The following is a 13,519-nucleotide window of genomic DNA, read 5'->3' on the forward strand; positions in this document are numbered from 1 at the left end:
TAAAAGTATTACATTTACCATTATAAGTAACAAAATTTTATTCCTGATTAGTATTACATTTGAGCATATAAGTATGACATTTGTGCATATAAGTGTTACAATTGCATATTGACCCGACCCGTCTCATGGTGAGACGGTCTCACACAAATTTTTGCTTAATTTAAATGGTCAAAGCATTGTGTTGTAATTAAATTACAATTACAACCAAGTAAACAACGAATGTGATCAAACAAAATTGAAGATGATGGAGGTAACCAGACCTAGGGTCCACACGGTTTAAGCATTTTGAAACGTAAAATAGAAAAATATTCCGTAATTATTGCTTATTAGCTTCCAACCGTGTGGACCCCGGCCGGCCGGCCAAGTAATACTTTGCAGCTTGGCCATCATCAATAATGGAGATCTGATCTAGATCGAAAAATAACAAGTGAGAAACACTGAGAGAGCTGAGCTGAGCTTCATTCTTCAATTACTTTCCCTTCATCTCAATGGCCACGAAAACAACTTCCACTACTTCTCGTAATCAGGGTGCTTCTGCTGCAATGCCTCAACATGTGTTCATGGTGGGTAACAACAATGCATTGGAAGAAATTAAGGACAAGCTCACCAACTCCTCAAAAGAAAGAGAAGTCATCTCCATCACAGGAATGGGAGGTATTGGCAAGACGACATTGGCAAAAAATGTTTATGAAGATAAAGACATCAAGCGTCATTTTGACATTCGAGCATGGATTACTGTGTCTCAATCTTATTCCTTGGATGATTTGCTCCGAGTGCTCCTCCAATCAATTGACGTTTCTTCTCCAACAGAAGAACAATCTGTGCTCCTCCAATCAATTGACGCTTCTTCTCCAACAGAAGAACAATCTGCAGGAACCTTTGAACTCAAGGATAAAGTCCGTAAGTTGTTGCTTGGAAAGAGGTATCTAATTGCAATAGATGACATATGGAGTACACAAGTTTGGGATGATTTGAAGATATGCTTCCCATCAGAAAAGAGAAATGGGAGTCGAGTATTGTTGACAACTCGACTCACAAATGTGGCTACTCATGCTAGTTCTGGTGGTCTCCCATTTAGCATGCCTACCCTAAGCAAAGAAGAAAGTTGGGATCTATTTTGCAAAAAAATATTTGCAAAAGAATCTTGCCCTCCTATTGAATTTCAGGAAATTGGGAGAGATATTGTGATGAAATGCAAAGGATTACCACTCTCAATTATCTTGATGGCTGGGATTCTATCCAAAGCTAAAATGAAGGTGGAGGATTGGGAAAATGTTGCCAGAGATGTAGCATTATCATCAACTTTATATGAGGAGCAAAATTGTGAGAAAATACTTTTGTTGAGTTACAATCACTTGCCTGAAAATTTGAAGACTTGCTTCTTATATTTAGGAGTATTTCCAGAAGATTATGAGATTCCCGTTCGAAGATTAGTTGGATATTGGGTCGCTCAGGGATTTGTAGAAGATGATGAGGCTTTGGTGGCTAACAATAAAGAGGAAGTGGGATGGCAAAAGTTGCAAGATCTTATTGATAGAAATTTAATTTTTGTGGAAAAAAGGGGATGCTGTGGAAGAATAAAGACGTGTAAGATCCATGACCTTACACATGAGATGTGCTTGAGACTAGCTAAAGGTAAAAATATATTGCATGTTATTGACGACAAGTTTCATGTTGGACAGTCCTCCAAAGAAATAAGCCAAGAAGAAGAAGAAAATGGCAATTTTTGGGTAAGCCTACAATCAATTTCTAATATTAGTCGTTTAGATTTTGAGCATAGGACACTCCAGAAATGCCATTCCTTTCTTGCTATGTTTCCATCTAAATATGGATTCGGATATGATGGAGGAAGTCCGATCTTTACCAATTACTTGTTCACAGCAACATCAATTCAAGTACTTGACCTCCAATTTGTTTTTCCCTATTTGCCTGCATCTCTTTGGATAAATAACTTAAGTCAGTTGAGGTATCTAGCTTTGCACATTAGTGCATTTTCTGGTTCCCTCTCAATTTTAAGCAGCTTGAAAAATCTACAAACGTTGATTCTGTATAGTGCAAGACCTTATGGAGTAGTATACTTAACCCTTCCAAAGACACCACAATTAAGGGAGCTTTGCATTTTGAAAGGACCTTCATTTCATTTTAAAGATGATGAAGAGAATTTGATATTGGAGAATCTGACAACGTTTTTGTGGTTAAGTGACTTATGTTGCAACAATGAAGCGCTGATGGTGAGGATTCCGAATGTAAAGAAATTGGGGGTAAGATATGAAAAGCCCAAGCGTAGAGACAATATGCATCCTATTGACTTGCTCCATACTTTAAGCCATTTGGAACAACTCGAAGACATCAGGTTTTATGGATATCAATCGTTAAGGTACAATAGGCTAGTTTATATTCCAAAACCATATGATTTTCCACCGAAGCTCAAGAAGTTGAAATTTTCTAACACTTGGATGATATTGGGGATCACGATGACCATCCTTGGAAGGCTACCTAACCTCGAAGTTCTCCAACTAAAATGGAATGCCTTTGATGATTCAGAGACCGAGTGGGAACAAGTTGAAGAGGGGTTTCCAAAATTGAAAGTGTTAGTCTTCCAATCTCAAAGTCTTTGTAGATGGAAAGACAGCGATTTCACTTTCCCAAGCCTTGAGTGCCTCGTGCTAAAGAATTCCTCCTTGAAATCACTCCCTTATGAGAGCCTTTCTGGATGTCCATGCCTTAAGATAATTCACTTGGAAGGGCTTTGTAGTGATGGTGTTTTAGAGTCTGCAAAGAAAATTCAAAATGATGGAGATGGCCTGCTCGAGGTCCGCGAAGAAAATATTTATATCATGGGGGCGTTTCTTGACCTGTGAGTGCAACCGGATACCACTAGACCACAAGGTCTTGGCAGTTATGTTGCTCTACTCTATATATGCATTATCTTCTATACTCCATATACATCTGGATTGTTAATTAGTCTAACACTATTTCTTATTTCAACTACTTTGCAACATAGATTGAAGAGAGTGGAAACAACAAGCTAAGCATTACATGCTCTTCTACCACTTTGAAGGTAACTTTGATGACTCACCATCAAATCAACCGAAGCACTCACCCATACATACCTCTTAGCTCCGATCCCCTGCCACCTACTCCCCCAAAACAAATCCTAAGCTCTGTCAATTTTGTTGTGATTTAAGGTTAGAAATTACATCTTTGTTTTGGTTTTGTATTGCATGTTATTTTTCCATTTTTCTTAGCAAATTGTGATTTGATTTTGAGCTGAGAAATTGTTCCCTTGAAAAGTGGGAGTGCTTCGGAATAAGTAAAGGGACCGTCTTAGTTTTATTTTGATGATTCATGATTGTTGCTTTTATGCAAATTTTATGTAGTTGTTTTGCATGGATTGTTGAGTATTGAATCACAAATGGTATTATTATTATTTGATAAAATTTAATACATGTTTATTAAATTATTAGTTATGATTACACAGTGTAATATTATTTACCTACCTTAGAGATATTCATCTTACCCCAAAATAGATGTGCTTACCTACCTGATATGCCTATAAAAAAAAAATTGGGTTAGGTATCAAAATTTTTCAATCGTTACACGATGGACCAGGGTCCACTCTGTATTGTGGACCCTGATTCTAAATGACGTAATTTTGAATTTTAATTTGGATGGTGACAATTTGTTGTTCAATTCACGTTATAGGTTTTTTTTTTTTTTTTTTTTTTTTTTTTTTNTTTTTTTTTTTTTTTTTTTTTTTTTTTTATACTGTAAAGCATGCGTATGTATCTTGTTTTATACATTTCTTTGTCTCATGTTATGCAATTTTGTACCTGAAATAAAGTAAATATGATATGCGTTTTTGTGTTTTGTTTATGCGTTTTTGTGTCTTATGTTATGCAATTTTGTACCTTAAGATTAATTTATTGATTTTGTACTTGAACTAAAATAAATATAAAACATGTACATCTGTCTTGTGTTATGCGTTCCTATGTCTCATGTTATGCAATTCTGTATTTTAAGAGTATTGATTTTGTTGGGGTATTTGGTGCAGTAGAAATGAATATGTATGGAATGGAATTGTTTTTGATTTGGATGTGGTGTTATGCAGAGCATTTAACTTTCTGGAAATTGGAAGCATGCAAATATCCTGGATCAAAAGAGCAATGCTACTAATGTTGTGGATCACTGGATTTGGCCAGTTGCCGGGCGAATACAAATGAATACGGATGCATCTTTGGACTTGAACAACAATGAAATGGATGGGGTTAGGATGGATTTTGCGTGATGATGAAGGAAAATTCTTGGCAGCAAAAAATGTTCGGTTGGATGGAATATATAGTGTCAAAGAAGCTGAGACTATCAGTTTGAGGGAGGCTCTAAGTTGGCTTAAGGACACTGATATGGGTAGTTGGCATCGATGATTAATGATGTCGAATTTCGTTTTGTCAAACGATCTGCGAATTGTGCCGTCCTTACTGTTGTTAGGGAAGTCTTTTCTATGTCAGGTTGTGAGGAATGGCTTGATGTTCCTCCTATTTTTCTTGTAAACTGTCTTACTCGTGATTTAATGAATTAAGTTTTTATCTTAAAAAAAAAAAAGTAGTATCGATTTTGTACCTAGTATAAATTAAAATTTGTGTTAAAACATGAGAAACGAAAAACTACAGAATCTGTTAAAGTTTAAATATCAAAACGATGTCATTTTGATCTAGGGTTCAGATTGTGACGTGGACCTTGGTCCACGATATAGGATAAAAAAATCAGCATGATAAACCTTAAACAATAAATCTGATGGCTTAAACTGGCTAGCCCAATAGCCTGAGCCATTTAAAGCTATCTCCTTTTCTACAGTAATGTAGAACAAAATATATAGGAAAAGAAATTTATATATAAGCTATTCTTTAGTAATTTTTATTAAATTTGTAAATAAAATTTTAATAAAACATATATTGATATCAAAGAAAGTAAATTTCACCTGGAAATGTAAGATTCTTTTTTTCTTGAGTGATTGGGATCTACCAAATTTATTCAATTACGTTTTTTTTTTAGCATCAAGCTAAAAGTCTCTAATATATATAATAAATTTGTGCTTCCCACAACTACACATTGTGATTTGATACTCAATAATCCATACAAAACCACCACATAAAATTAAACTTGCATAAAAGCAACAATCATCAAAATAAAACTAAGCCGGTCCTTTTCTTATTCCGAAGCACTCCCACCTTTCAAGGGAACAATTTCTCAACTCAAAATCAAACCACAATTTGCTAAGAAAAAGGAAAAATAACTTGCAATGCAAAACCAAAACAATGAAGTAAATTTTCTAACCTTAAATCACAACAAAATTGACAGAGCTTAGGGTTTGTTTAGGGAGAGTAGGTGGCAGGGGAGCTAAGAGGTATGTATGGGTGATTGCTTCAGTTGATTTGCTGGTGAGTCATCAAAGTTACCTTCAAAGTGGTAGAAGAACATGTCATTGCAGCATTGCTTAGCTTGTTGTTTCCATTCTCTTCAATCTGTGTTGCAAAGTAGTTGAAATAAGAAATAGTGTTACACTAATTAACAATCCAAATGTATATGGAGTATAGAAGATAATGAATATATAGAGTAAATTGTGTAGGAAGCATAACCTCAGTTAATTTGGTCAAATTGTTGAGTTGGCAATCATCACAATATTATAAGTTCGACTCTTAATAGTATTAGTCTTTTTTAATGGGCCTAATCCAATATTGTGTTGTGGGGTAAACGAGCTCTTCGCGGACCTCGAGCTGGCCATCTCCATCATTTTGAATTTTCTTTGCAGACTCTAAAACACCATCACTACAACTCCCTTCCAAGTGAATTAGCTTAAGGCATGGACATCCAGAAAGGCACTCATATGGGAGTGATTCCAAGTTGATATTGTTTAACACCAGGCACTCAAGGCTTGGGAAAGTGAAATCGCTGTCTTTCCATCTACGAAGACTTTGATCTTCGAAGACTAACACTTTCAATTTTGGAAACCCCTCTTCAACTTGTTCCCACTCCGTCTCTGAATCATCAAAGGCATGCCGTTTTAGTTGGAGAACTTCGAGGTTAGGTAGCCTTCCAAGGATGGTCATGGTGATCCCCAATTTCATCCAAGTGTTCAAAAATTTCAACTTCTTGAGCTTCGGCGGAAAATCATATGGTTTTGGAATAGAAACTAACCCACTATACTTTAACGAATAATATCCATAGAACCGGATGTCTTCGAGTTGTTCCAAATGGCTTAAAGTATGGAGCAAGTCAATAGAATGCTTACTGTCTCTGTACTTGAGCACTTCATATCTTACCCCCAATTTCTTTACATTTGGAATCCTCACCATCAATGCTTCATTTTTGCAACAAAAGTCACTTAACCACAAAAGTGTTGTCAGATTCTCCAATATCAAATTCTCTTCTTCTTCATCTTTAAAATGAAATGAAGAGTTATTCAAAATGCGAAGTTGCCTTAATTGTGGTATCTTTGGAAGGGTTAAGTATACTACTTCATAAGGTCTTGCACTATGCAGAATCAACGTTTGTAGATTTTTTAAGCTGCTTAAAATTGAGAGGGAACCAGAAAATGCACCAATGTGCAAAGCTAGATACCTCAACTGACATAAGTTATTTATCCAAAGAGATGAAGGCAAATAGGGAAAATAAAGTTGAAGGAGGTCAAGTACTTGAATTGATGTTGCTGTGGACAAGTAATTGGTAAGGATCGGACTTCCTTCACGCGATCCGAGTGTATATTTAGATGGAAACATAGCAAGAAAGGAATGGCATTTCTGGAATGTCCTATGGTCAAAACCTAAACGACTAATATTAGAAATTGATTGTAGGCTTACCCAAAAATTGCCATTTTCTTGACTTATTCCTTTGGAGGACTGTCCAATTTGAAACTTGTCATCAATGACATGTAATATATTTTTGCCTTTAGCTAGTTTCAAGCACATCTCACGCGTAAGATCATGGATCTTACACGTCTTTATTTTTCCGCCCCATCCCCTTTTTTCCACCAAAATTAAATTTCTATCAATAAGATCTTGCAACTTTTGCCATGCCACTTCTTCTTTCTTGTTTGCCACCAAAGCCTCATCTTCTACAAATTCCTGAGCGACCCAATATCCAACTAATCTTCTAACTGGAATCTCATAATCTTCTGGAAATACTCCTAAATATAAGAAGCAAGTCTTCAAACTTTCAGGCATGTGGTTGTAACTCAATAAAAGTATTTCCTCACAATTTTGCTCCTCATATAAAGTTGATGATAATGCTACATCTCTGGCAACATTTTCCCAATCCTCCACCTTCATTTCAGCCTTGGATACAATCCCAGCAATCACCATAATTGAGAGTGGTAATCCTTTGCATTTCAACACAATATCTCTTCCAATTTTCTCAAATTGAATAGGAGGACAAGATTCTTTTGCAAATACTTTTTTGCAAAAGAGATCCCAACTTTCTTCTTTGCTTAGGGTAGGCATGCTAAATGGTAGTCCACCAGAACTAGCATGAGTAGCCACATATGTGAGTCGAGTTGTTAACAATACTCGACTCCCATTTCTCTTGTCTTCAAAGCATATCTTCAAATCATCCCAAACTTGTGTACTCCATATGTCATCTATTGCAATTAGATACCTCTTGCCCAGCAACAACTTACGGACTTTATCCTTGAGTTCGAAGGTTCCTGCAGATTGTCCTTCTATTAGAGAAGAAGCGTCAAGTGATTGGAGGAGCACTCGGAGCAAATCATCCAAGGAATAAGATTGAGATACAGTAATCCATGCTCGAATGTCAAAATGAGACTTGATGCATTCATCTTCATATACTTTTTTTGCTAAAGTTGTCTTCCCAATACCTCCCATTCCTGTGATGGAGATGACATCTCTTTTTTTTGAGGAGTTGGTGAGCTTGTCCTTAATTTCTTCCAATGCATTGTTGTTACCCACCATGAACACTTGTTGGGGCATTGCAGAAGAAGCACCCTGACGAACACTACTGGTGGAAGTTTTCGAGGCCATTGAGATGAGGGAAAGTAATTGAAGAATGAAGCTCAGCTCAGCTCTCCCAGTGTCTCTCACTTTTTCTTTTTCGATCTAGATCTGCGTATTGACTATTGAGGTTATTGATGATGGTGGCCAAGCTGCACACTATTTCTTTTTGGATCTAGATCTGCGCATTGAGATTATAATAAGCAATTATTTTACATTTCAAAATGCTTAAACCGTGTGGACCCTAGGTCTGATCAATCAAAACTTAGCATTTTGCCGCCCATAGAAAGTGACATCGTTTTGATGCAAATTATTCTGTTCATTTATTTTTTGGCAGCATTGATAGTTTTGATCATTTATTATTAAATTGGCTGTTTTGTTCCATTGCCATTCACATTATCTTCACAATCTATTATATTTAATGTACCTATTGCTGTAAATCTATATAATAAAGCCATAACTTTTGACCAATCAGAGCTTAGCATTTTGCCGCCCATAGAAAGTGACATCGTTTTGATGCAAATTATTCTTGTAACCCCTCGTCTATTCAGATAAGTTTAGGATTAGAAATTTTTTTTTTTTAGGCTATGACATTTATGAGATGATCTCTCGGTACTTCAGAAGGATTTTTATAAGAGAGACTAGTTATTAATAAGCTGCGATCTACGTGCCGGTCACGAACCGTAAGATTTTTAAGGACGTATATACAGTTCGAATTTCCCTAAGAAATGGATTATTAAGCATGATACGATTAAGCGTGAACTTCCTACTCAGTTCAGTGGAAATTAGACGAACTGCAAGAGTGAAATTTATTACGAACCTCCGTACCACTGTATTTCGCGAGATACCGAAAAATTCCCGATTTTAGTGGTTAATGACGGGATTATTTTTAGAATAATTTTGGTGTTAGAATTTTCCCGAATTAAGTTATATTCCTCCGAACTTTTATCTGATTTAATCCCTAACTGGCAAAGGAGTCTTATTCTACAAGGCATACCATGGGATTGTGACAAGTGTCACATTTATTCACCACATAGTAATAAATAATTAATTAAATGAGAAGAGTATGGGATAAGCTAGCTAAGAGGATTGATCTCCAAGTCTTCCCCATCCCTACCATTTTCGAAAATTAGAGAAGGAAAAAGGGAGAAGGAAAATATCATCTTCATCTTTGAGATCCAAGAACTCCATAGCTATTTTCTTCAACACAAGTGCTCCATCATAGGTAAAAAACTTTGGTTTTGTTCGGTTAATATGACTAGAATCCTTCCTAAAACTTAAGTTTAAACTAAGGGTTCATAAAAATGTGGTTATCATGGTGATTTTTGTTTAGGATCTTCGGTGAAAAGTTTGGAGGAGAAAATCACCATCTTTCTACGGTTTTAAAAATCTACTTGGGAGGTAAGGAATCCCTTAAGTTGGTTTAGTCACTTGAAGGTGAACAAATGCTAGTAGATTATGAGACTAGGAATTTTATGTGAAAATTATGTGTTAAGTTTGTGGATCTACAAGTTGGCTCAAAGGACTACACCTTGATTTTTGGTAATTTTTGTATACATGTTCGTGGCTAATTTATGCATGTATATGTTGTATTTATGTCCATATAAGCTTATACTTGTGAAAATAGTGGAAAATCGAGGCGTTACAACCCATTTTTCGCTGCCCGAAGTTGGCAGATCCGGATGGACGCGACCGTGGACGCGCGTCCACTGGCGTCCGAAGTTTCGGCGTCACGGCCGAAAGGCCGGACGCAACCACGGACGCGCATCCGCTGCGCGTCCGTGGGTGTCCAATGTTTCGGCGTCAAGCCGAACGAGCGGACGCAGCTCGGACGCACACGTCCGCCGTGCGTCCGATGCTGCGGACAGCCGCGAGTCTGCGCGGCGCGGTTCCGTTTTCGACCGAACCTTCTTCCGATGTTTTTTCTCCTGAATGTGATGATGTTTGAAAGGCCTACGGGCAACCGAGTCAATTCTTTTTGAAAGTTCAAATATTATTTTGTAAATTATGTTCGTCAATTTGGAGAAAAACCGTGTTTTTAAGAAACAAGCGTGACCCTTATCACTTGGGATTTTATGATGAAAAGTCATTGACAAACATGAGTATTTTGGAAACATATTTGGATGAGAATAATTGTTTTGAGACATCATGTGTAGAATACTAATTAAACCCAAGGAAAGAAAGAATGTTTTGAAAACCTTAGTTCTGGATAATGTTGTTGAAATGTTTGACTTTGCAGGAGGCTTGTGAGCCGTGCCCCCAAAGTTATTGAGATGTTTGACTTTGCGGGAGGCTTGTGAGCCGTGGCCCCGAAGTTATTGAGATGTTTGACTTCGCGGGAGGCTTGTGAGCTGTGGCCCCGAAGTTATTGAAATGTTTGACTTTACGGGAGGCTTGCGGGAGCCGTGGCCCGGAAGTTATTGAGATGTTTGACTTTACGGGAGGCCTGCGGGAGCCGTGGCCCGGAAGTTATTGAGATGTTTGACTTTACGGGGAGCCGTGGCCCGGAAGTTATTGAGATGTTTGACTTTACGGGAGGCCTGCGGGAGCAAGTTATTGAGATGTTTGACTTTACGGGAGGCCTGCGGGAGCTGTGGCCCGGAAGTTATTGAGATGTTTGACTTTGCGGGAGGCTTGTGAGCCGTGGCCCCAAAGTTATTGAGATGTTTGACTTTGCGGGAGGCTTGTGAGCCGGGGCCCCAAAGTTATTGAGATGTTTGACTTCGCGGGAGGCTTGTGAGCCGTGGCCCCGAAGTTATTGAGATGTTTGACTTCGCGGGAGGCTTGTGAGCCGTGGCCCCGAAGTTATTGAGATGTTTGACTTCGCGGGAGGCTTGTGAGCCGTGGCCCCGAAGTTATTGAGATGTTTGACTTCGCGGGAGGCTTGTGAGCCGTGGCCCCGAAGTTATTGAGATGTTTGACTTCGCGGGAGGCTTGTGAGCCGTGGCCCCGAAGTTATTGAGATGTTTGACTTCGCGGGAGGCTTGTGAGCCGTGGCCCCGAAGTTATTGAGATGTTTGACTTCGCGGGAGGCTTGTGAGCCGTGGCCCCGAAGTTATTGAGATGTTTGACTTTGCGGGAGGCTTGTGAGCCGTGGCCCCAAAGTTATTGAGATGTTTGACTTTGCGGGAGGCTTGTGAGCCGTGGCCCCAAAGTTATTGAGATGTTTGACTTCGCGGGAGGCTTGTGAGCCGTGGCCCCGAAGTTATTAAGATGTTTGACCTGCGGGAGGCATGAGTGCCGCGGCCCGAGGTTCTTGAAAATATTCCGAGATTACCATACACTTATCCAGGGGGAAACTAAGTAAATCCGAGATTACCATACACTTATCCAGGGGGAAACTAAGTAAATTCGAGATTACCATACACTTATCCAGGGGGAAACTAAGTAAATTTTAGATTACCATACACTTATCCAGGGGGAAACTAAGTAAATTTTACTAACTATGACACTTATCCAGGGGGAAACTAAGTAAATTTTACTAACTATGAAACTTATCCAGGGGGAAACTAAGTAAATTTTACTAACTATGAAACCATAGTTACTCCGTAACTATGTCGAAGAATAAAATACCACGAGTCTTGGACAGTAAAGTGCGTGTGTTGTGAACTCTCTATTTTGAGTTAAATGATGGAAATTCTTGGAAATGAAAAGTATTATATGCTGTTGCAACTCATATGCCCTACTATACTTTCTTTCGTTGATAATCTGGTTACATGTAGATTTTCAACTTATAGGTAAAGCTTACAGCTTCCTAAATATCACTTTTTCGAAATCTTTGTTTACTTTTGAGTGACAATGGATTTCCTTACTTAGCCGTCGCGCTAACTACACTTCGATGTGTTTACAGATGTTGTCTAGTGTGGGCTCCTGCACTTCGATGTGTTTACAGATGTTGTCTAGTGTGGGCTCCTGAACTTCGATGTGTTTACAGATGTTGTCTAGTGTGGGCTCCTGAAGCCCGATGTGTTTACAGATGTTGTCTAGTGTGGGCTCCTGAAGCCCCATGAGCTCTGAATAGGATGGAAGTCGAGGCTGATGACTACTCTATCCTAGAATAGACACCCTGGAAGAATTATTCCCATATGTACATATTTGGATGTTGATATGGTTATTTGAGGTTGTAAGTTTAGCTTTAGCGTTTGGGTATAGGAGAGATACCTAAGCGTGGCGGTAACACCCAGTTTTCTGCTGGTTAGATGCTTCCGCAATGTATTGTATCCTTAGGGATTTTGTAATAAATCCAAGATGTAAAAATTGGGGTGTTACAATTCTGTTCATTTATTTGTTAGCAGTATATTCTTTTTCAACTTAAGTTCAGTTTTTTTTATATACAAATAAAATTAATATATAAAAATATATATCATTAAAAAGTTATAATTAAAAACTTTTAAATAACACATATATTGATATTTTTATTTTAATGTATTAAAATAGAAGTGTTGTTTTCCCGCCCATCTTAAAAAAATATTCTGTTTTGAAATTTGAAATTACAATCATTTTTTACCTAATTAAATAATTAAAAAAATCCTATATATGTTAATTTAATTTATAGTAATGATTACCTAAAATATTTATTATACCATGAATCATGGTCTACTTTTAAGGTAAACTAAACTAATAGTCCGTATATTCTTTTTCAACTTAAGTTCAGTTTTTTTTATATACAAATAAAATTAATATATAAAAATATATATCATTAAAAAGTTATAATTAAAAAATTTTAAATAACACCTATATTGATATTTTTATTTTAATGTACTAAATTAACATACAATTATTTTAAATCACTATATTATATTCATTTTCAATATAATATTAGTTCATTTTTAAAATGTTGTAAATTGATTTTTTACAATACTATTGCAATATATAATAAAAATTAACATAGACTTACATAATAATATATATTAAAACAGAAGTGTTTTTTTTCCGTTCATCCTAAACGATGGGTTTACCCCAAAATAGATGGGTTTACCTACCTGATATGCCTAAAAAAAATTTGGGTTAGGTAACAAAATTTTTCAATCGTTATACGATGGACCAGGGTTCACTGTGCATTGTGGACCATGATTCTAAACGATGTAGTTTTGAATTTTAATTTTGATGGTGACACTTTATTGTTCAATTCATGTTATAGCATGCATATGTATCTTGTTTTATACGTTTCTTTGTCTCATGTTATGCAATTCTGTACCTGAAATAAAGTAAATATGATATGCGTTTTTGTGTTTTGTTTATGCGCTTTTGTGTCTTATGTTATGCAATTTTGTACCTTAAGATTAATTTATTGATTTTGTACTTGAACTAAAATAAATATAAAGCATGTACATGTGTCTTGTGTTATGCGTTCCTATGTCTCATGTTATGCAACTCTGTATTTTAAGAGTATTGATTTTGTTGGGGTATTTGGTGTAGTAGAAATGAATATGTATGGAATGGGATTGTTTTTGACTTGCATGTGGTGTTATGCAGAGCATTTAACTTTCTGGAAAATTGGAAGAATGCAAATATCC

General features: G+C 36.9%; 2 protein-coding genes across 6 annotated transcripts; one reads left to right on the forward strand and one right to left on the reverse strand.

Moving 5' to 3' along the window:
- Positions 1-412: 412 nt before the first annotated feature.
- On the forward strand, positions 413-4,602 carry LOC116004445 (putative late blight resistance protein homolog R1B-8). 4 transcript variants are annotated; one of them, XM_031244502.1, is made up of 3 exons: positions 413-2,898; positions 3,005-3,188; positions 4,112-4,602. In XM_031244502.1, the coding sequence occupies exon 1, from the start codon at positions 489-491 to the stop codon at positions 2,859-2,861; it is 2,373 nt and encodes a 790-aa protein (XP_031100362.1). In that variant the 5' UTR covers positions 413-488; the 3' UTR covers positions 2,862-2,898; positions 3,005-3,188; positions 4,112-4,602. The 4 variants fall into 4 exon arrangements, with proteins under 4 accessions (XP_031100362.1, XP_031100364.1, XP_031100363.1 ...); XM_031244504.1 differs by having other exon boundaries at positions 3,005-3,061; XM_031244503.1 differs by having other exon boundaries at positions 413-2,889.
- Positions 4,603-5,093: 491 nt separating this feature from the next.
- Positions 5,094-8,176, reverse strand: LOC116004446 (putative late blight resistance protein homolog R1A-4). 2 transcript variants are annotated; one of them, XM_031244507.1, is made up of 3 exons: positions 5,637-8,176; positions 5,335-5,522; positions 5,094-5,228 (listed from the first exon to the last, which is right to left on the reverse strand). In XM_031244507.1, the coding sequence occupies exon 1, from the start codon at positions 8,031-8,033 to the stop codon at positions 5,706-5,708; it is 2,328 nt and encodes a 775-aa protein (XP_031100367.1). In that variant the 5' UTR covers positions 8,034-8,176; the 3' UTR covers positions 5,094-5,228; positions 5,335-5,522; positions 5,637-5,705. The 2 variants fall into 2 exon arrangements, with proteins under 2 accessions (XP_031100367.1, XP_031100366.1); XM_031244506.1 differs by having other exon boundaries at positions 5,094-5,522.
- Between the last annotated feature and the right edge of the window lie 5,343 nt (positions 8,177-13,519).

This window comes from Ipomoea triloba, chromosome 14, assembly GCF_003576645.1.
Source record: "Ipomoea triloba cultivar NCNSP0323 chromosome 14, ASM357664v1".
In the NCBI taxonomy this organism is placed as follows: Eukaryota; Viridiplantae; Streptophyta; class Magnoliopsida; order Solanales; family Convolvulaceae; genus Ipomoea; species Ipomoea triloba.